The sequence below is a fragment of the Silurus meridionalis genome, chromosome 25 (genome assembly GCF_014805685.1).
Source record: "Silurus meridionalis isolate SWU-2019-XX chromosome 25, ASM1480568v1, whole genome shotgun sequence".
Taxonomy (NCBI): domain Eukaryota; kingdom Metazoa; phylum Chordata; class Actinopteri; order Siluriformes; family Siluridae; genus Silurus; species Silurus meridionalis.
Genome location: NC_060908.1, coordinates 17,382,501 through 17,390,000, shown reverse-complemented (window position 1 = coordinate 17,390,000; position 7,500 = coordinate 17,382,501). Strand labels below are relative to the sequence as shown.

General features: G+C 40.4%; 1 protein-coding gene across 4 annotated transcripts in view; it reads right to left on the bottom strand.

Annotated features, from left to right (window-relative positions):
* eda (ectodysplasin A) overlaps window positions 1–2,821 on the bottom strand; it is a 29,532-nt gene extending 26,711 nt beyond the window's left edge. For all 4 annotated transcript variants that reach the window (XM_046838829.1, XM_046838830.1, XM_046838831.1 and 1 more), the window contains exon 1: window positions 2,367–2,821. In XM_046838829.1, the coding sequence (XP_046694785.1) occupies window positions 2,367–2,642 (276 nt within the window). In that variant the 5' untranslated portion in view covers window positions 2,643–2,821. The remainder of the gene's footprint in view (window positions 1–2,366) is intronic.
* Between the last annotated feature and the right edge of the window lie 4,679 nt (window positions 2,822–7,500).

Here is a 7,500-nt window from a genome sequence, read left to right as displayed (position 1 = left end):
TACCTACATGTTGTTACCTTCATGTTGTTACCTTCATGTTGTTACCTTCATGTTGTTACCATGCTGTTACCTACATGTTGTTACCTTCATGTTGTTACCTATGTTGTTACCTACATGTTGTTACCTACATGTTGTTACCTACATGCTGTTACCTACATGTTGTTACCTACATGTTGTTACCTTCATGTTGTTACCTACATGTTGTTACCTCCATGTTGTTACCTCCATGTTGTTACCTACATGCTGTTACCTACATGTTGTTACCTCCATGTTGTTACCTACATGCTGTTACCTTCATGTTGTTACCTACATGTTGTTACCTTCATGTTGTTACCATGCTGTTACCTTCATGTTGTTACCTTCATGTTGTTACCTACATGTTGTTACCTTCATGTTGTTACCTACATGTTGTTACCTTCATGCTGTTACCTACATGCTGTTACCTACATGTTGTTACCTACATGTTGTTACCTACATGTTGTTACCTACATGTTGTTACCTTCATGTTGTTACCTACATGTTGTTACCTCCATGTTGTTACCTCCATGTTGTTACCTACATGCTGTTACCACATGCTGTTACCTACATGTTGTTACCTACATGTTGTTACCTACATGTTGTTACCTACATGTTGTTACCTCCATGTTGTTACCTACATGCTGTTACCTACATGTTGTTACCTCCATGTTGTTACCTACATGCTGTTACCTACATGTTGTTACCTACATGTTGTTACCTTCATGTTGTTACCTACATGCTGTTACCTTCATGTTGTTACCTTCATGTTGTTACCTACATGTTGTTACCTACATGTTGTTACCTTCATGTTGTTACCTACATGTTGTTACCTTCATGTTGTTACCTACATGTTGTTACCTACATGTTGTTACCTCATGTTGTTACCTACATGCTGTTACCTACATGTTGTTACCTCCATGTTGTTACCTACATGCTGTTACCTACATGTTGTTACCTACATGTTGTTACCTTCATGTTGTTACCACATGCTGTTACCTTCATGTTGTTACCTTCATGTTGTTACCTACATGTTGTTACCTACATGTTGTTACCTTCATGTTGTTACCTACATGTTGTTACCTTCATGCTGTTACCTACATGCTGTTACCTACATGCTGTTACCTACATGTTGTTACCTACATGTTGTTACCTACATGTTGTTACCTTCATGTTGTTACCTACATGTTGTTACCTCCATGTTGTTACCTCCATGTTGTTACCTACATGCTGTTACCTACATGCTGTTACCTACATGTTGTTACCTACATGTTGTTACCTACATGTTGTTACCTACATGTTGTTACCTCCATGTTGTTACCTACATGCTGTTACCTACATGTTGTTACCTCCATGTTGTTACCTACATGCTGTTACCTACATGTTGTTACCTACATGTTGTTACCTTCATGTTGTTACCTACATGCTGTTACCTTCATGTTGTTACCTTCATGTTGTTACCTACATGTTGTTACCTACATGTTGTTACCTTCATGTTGTTACCTACATGTTGTTACCTTCATGCTGTTACCTACATGCTGTTACCTACATGTTGTTACCTACATGTTGTTACCTTCATGTTGTTACCTTCATGCTGTTACCTACATGTTGTTACCTACATGTTGTTACCTTCATGTTGTTACCTACATGTTGTTACCTCCATGTTGTTACCTACATGCTGTTACCTACATGCTGTTACCTACATGTTGTTACCTAAATGTTGTTACCTACATGTTGTTACCTACATATTGTTACCTACATGTTGTTACCTTCATGTCAAAACAAACAGATTCTGAAGTCAGAACACAGAAAGACAATGAGCCTATTAATCAACCGAGCGCGTGGCTCGTTCAAATTGACAGATGTTTCTGCAGCATGAATAATGCAGCCTCAGGATACGCACACACACGCGCACGCGTTACCGGGAATCTCAGTCAGTGTGGCTCGCGCTTGCCCGTGGGAAAGAGGAGGGCGCGCGCGTAATCTTTAGTGGAGTGCACTGTGAGGAGTGTATCGGGCATTGTGTTTGTGCGTTTTGTAGAGAGCAGACGAGTGTGTGTCTGAGTGTGTGTGTGTGTGTGTGTGTGTGTGGGCGGGGGGTTACAGGGTTCACTGCCCGGTGCCCGCGAGCACCCTTAGCGCTTCTTTCTGTGTGTCTCGCCGCATGTGTGCACGGGACAATGGCCCTGAACAATGGACCTGAAACCAGGGAGCACAAACACACAAACATACACGCGCGCGTGCGAAAAAAAAAAAAAGCAGTAGGTTTACACCGACACTGTCAGGCGCGCGCACTTTAATGGAGCAGTGGTTTCGGCTGTTGGAGATGTTTGGAGATGGTTAGATCTTACCTGCTCGCGCGCATCTCCTGCGCCTCCTCGCGCGGGGACCGGTGGAGCTTCAGCGCCGCTGCCGCTTTTCTGGATCCGGATCTCGCGCTCCACCTCGGAGCGAAGTTCCACGTAACACGCGAGCGTGACGAGGTGCAGCGCGAGCGACAGCGCAAACAACCCCGCGAACGCACTCCAGTTTCCCCCGCTGCCGCAGCGACTCTGACACGCGCACTTCAACGCCGGTTTGCTCGCGCTCTGCCCCGGAGTCTCCGTCTCCGACCCCATTATCTTCATTCACCCACAGCCTCGCGCTTCACTGGTCTTGCACCACAGGACTCACTGCGGCATCTCGCACAGCTGCGGGCACACAGCAGCGCGCGACACCGAACCTGCACTCAGACCCACGTGCGCGCACACACACACGCACACACACGCACGAGACTCGAGCTGTCCCGAAATCTCCTCACTGTTGCGCTCTCTCTGTGTCAAAGAACCAGTTTCCATAGAGTGACGCCCCCGTGGGCTTTGATTGGCTGTGAGCAATGACGTCACCGCGTTAAAGAGTTTCCTGCCGGACAAACTGAAAGCGGAAGCGCGTGAATTAGTTCATTAGAGCAATTTCACAACCAGAGGAAGTGGAGTTCCTCAAACATCTTCCTAGATTCACTACAGCATCTACACACACACACACACACACACACACACACACACACACACACACACACACACACGCCAGAGCCGTTCCAGATTTAATAATAAGAACACATTCATAAAAATACTGGTTCTTCTGATCTGATGGAGGTCACTGTGCTCATGGGAATCTTTAGTGTCTGTAGTCTTCTCCAGAACATTTTCTCCACACAGTCCTGTATCATAGTTCTGCCCTCTGTGCCCAGACCTTCTCTACATCCCCTATAATCTGTAATCTCTACATCCTCTATAATCTCTAATCTCTACATCCTCTATAATCTCTAATCTCTACATCCTCTATAATCTCTAATCTCTACATCCTCTATAATCTCTAATCTATAATCTCTACATCCTCTATAATCTCTAATCTATAATCTCTACATCCTCTCTAATCTATAATCTCTACATCCTCTATAATCTCTAATCTCACATCCTCTATAATCTCTAATCTCTACATCCTCTCTAATCTGTAATCTCTACATCCTCTAATCTATAATCTCTACATCCTCTCTAATCTATAATCTCTACATCCTCTATAATCTCTAATCTCTACATCCTCTATAATCTGTAATCTCTACATCCTCTATAATCTCTAATCTCTACATCCTCTATAATCTCTAATCTCTACATCCTCTATAATCTCTAATCTCTACATCCTCTATAATCTCTAATCTATAATCTCTACATCCTCTATAATCTCTAATCTATAATCTCTACATCCTCTCTAATCTATAATCTCTACATCCTCTATAATCTCTAATCTCTACATCCTCTATAATCTCTAATCTCTACATCCTCTATAATCTCTAATCTCTACATCCTCTCTAATATGTAATCTCTACATCCTCTCTAATCTATAATCTCTACATCCTCTCTAATCTATAATCTCTACATCCTCTATAATCTCTAATCTGTAATCTCTACATCCTCTATAATCTCTAATCTGTAATCTCTACATCCTCTATAATCTCTAGATCATCTATAATCTATAATCTCTACATCCGCTATAATCTCTAGATCATCCATAATCTATAATCTCTACATCCGCTATAATCTCTACATCCTCTATAATCTCTACATCCGCTATAATCTCTATAATCTCTACATCCTCGACATCCTCTACATACTCTATAATCTCTACATCCTCTATAATCTCTACATCCGCTATAATCTCTAATCTCTACATCCTCTATAATCTATAATTTCCTCTATAATCTTTAAATTCTCTATAATCTATAATCTCTACATCCTTTATAATCTCTACATCCTCTATAATCTCTACATCCTCTATAACAGGGGTCACCAACCTTATTGAAACTGAGAGCTACTTCTGGGGTACTGATTAATATGAAGGGCTACCAGTTTGATACACACAGTTTTCAGTTTGATCTGAAATAACACATTTACCTTTTATTATATGTTATTATTGATAATTAATGATATTCATCTATGTGAACACTGATCATGTTAATGATTTCTCCTAATAATTATCAACAATGATTTAACAATGTAGGAAACAGCTATTTTTAGAAAAGGTCCACATGAGTCGCCCGCGGCTGTTTTATAATCTCTACATCCCTTAACATCCTCTTGAACCACCACATCCTCCACAATCTGTACAACCTCCACATCCTATACAACATCTACAATTTAAAACCTGCACAATTTACCCCCCACACACACACAAACACACACACACACACACACACACACACACACACACACACACACACACACACACACACAAAAACACACACACACATTGCTGCCCCCTGCTGGAGAGACCTGTAGAGTGTGTACTGAACTCGTTAGAAATTAAAACGGTTAGCCTTTAGCCTGTACCTCTCAGTCTACACAACACCTTCATCTAGAACGGGCTACAAAGTGTCATGTAGTGTAGATTAGTGTGATGTAGTGTACACACACACACACACACACACACACACACACACACACACACACACACACACACACACACAGCCATTACATTCTTTGTGCTTCCTTCTGATCTTTTCTTTCCCGTCATCAGATGTAATGGGAGTTGTGTGTAGAAAAGATTGGTAGCTGAAATCCTGAAGTAAATGTGTGAGGGGAAGTAAAGAAATTGTTTAGAGGAACATTATTGATGCTTCTTCTCAGCATCTTGTTTACAAATAATTGAGAAAATAATGGTGAAATCGCGGCTCCATGCAATCATCCACTGGTGAAGACCTGATGAAACTGCTTAATGGAGTAAAAGAAGAGGGTTGAGAGAAGGCTTTAAATAATAAAGAAGAGGAAAAGGAACAGATTAAAAGAAGAACAGAGAGAGAGAGAGAGAGAGAGAGAGAGAGAGAGAGAGAGAGAGAGAGAGAATATTTTTTCACAGCTCTTGAGCTCCACCGTGTGTTGAAAATACATCACTACACACACACTTACTAATAAAATTATTTCACTAATAAATCTGTTAAAATAAATACACTTATAATTTACTAATACATAACTAATAAATAAAATAAATACAAATAATAAAATAAAAATCTAAACTTTAATTATGAGATAACGTGAACAACACTAAAACATCTGAAACCTTTCTGCTACTCGTGACTTCCTGAGCCTGAAGGTCTATATGCATATTTATGTATAAAATACAAATTATGTTAATTTTTATATAAATCAGTGAAGTTTTGATAAATGAGCATAAATGTACGGGTTTTCTGTGGTAGCTTTTAGCACTGAGTCTCTCCACAGTGTGGAAAAACTGCCACGTGTGGGATACAGGCTCATTTCATACATGACTCTTCTGGAGAAGCTCAACATTTTAAATAAATAATAAATACCTTTTGGAGACAATTTTATATCAAATAGTAAAGACCTGAAACTGAAACACACATTTTATTATAAAAACAATGAAAAGTCAATAAAGTATATTTTAAATATATTTTATTTCCTAACTTCAGTTCAAAAGTAAAAAAGCAATGAACCGACAGGGGGCAGCATACACACATAAACAGTTCATACGCATAAAAAAAAAAGATTATATATAAATATACACACACACACACACACACACACACACACACACACACACACACACACACACACACACACACATACAGTGGAGTAAAAGGACGTTGGTGAAGGGAAATGCTTAATAAACAAATAAAGTTGTCAGAAAAGTAATTCAACTTTCTTTCGGCTTCTCCCATTAGGGGGCGCCACCGCGGATCATCCGCATGTTCGATTTGGCACGTTTTTATGCTGGATGCCCTTCCTAACGCAACCCTCCACATTTATCCAAGCTTGGGACCGGCACTAAGAGTGACCTGGCTTGTGCAACACTAATTTGTTTTTTTTCAAATAATTACACACACTTCCACTTCCATGTGTGTGTGTTTGTGTATATATATGTGTGTTTGTGTGTATTTGTGTGTTTGTGTGTATATGTGTGTTTGTGTGTATATGTGTGTTTGTGTATATATGTGTGTTTGTGTGTATTTGTGTGTTTATGTGTGTTTGTGTGTATATGTGTGTTTGTGTGTATATGTGTGTTTGTGTATATATGTGTGTTGTGTATATATGTGTGTTTGTGTGTATTCTCTCCTGTTTCTTTCTTTGAAATCTGCCATAACAACAATACACACATCTGTATAAATGTGTGTTGCTCCCCAAATGCCCCAAACTCACTTTAACTAAATACTTATTCATATTTATTATAATTTCCAACATGAGGTAATGTGTGAGTGTGTGTGTGTGAGTGTGTGTGTGTGTGTGTGTGTGTGTGAGTGTGTGTGTGTGTGTGTGTGTGTGTGTGTGTGTGGGTGTGTGTGTGTAAGTGGCTCACTGATGTGAGTGCTGACAGGTTTTTGTGATCAAACTCACAGTCACAGCCTCAGGTTGCCTGGTCAAGTGGAGCTGTGGTTTCACACACACACACACACACACACACACACACACACACACACACACACACACACACACACCCATTTACACACACACACACACACACACACACACTCACACACACACAGGAAGCCCTGATCCTGCTGAGTGACAGATGTCTCCAGCTTAACATGACAGAAGCTTAGCACAAAATACAACCTTTAACTGCACAATAAAACATATTAGCAACATTAGCTTAGCTAACTAGCAAACTAACCATAGCACTGTGTAATAAACAGGTGCTAAAGAAATATATCACATTATCAACCCTGTGATTGGCTGATCAAAAGAATCTTCAGCTCCAATACCTGTCACTGAAAATCAGCACATGATCTGTGTATCCTGATTACTCTCTCTCTCTCTCTCTCTCTCTCTCTCTCTCTCTCTCTCTCTCTCTCTCTCTCTCTCTCTCTCTGTGTGTCTCTGTCTCTCTCTCTCTCTCTCTCTCTCTCTCTCTCTCTGTGTCTCTCTGAGTCTCTCTCTCTCTCTTCTCTCTCTCTCTCTCTCTCTCTTCCTCTCTCCGTCTATCTCTCTCTCTCTT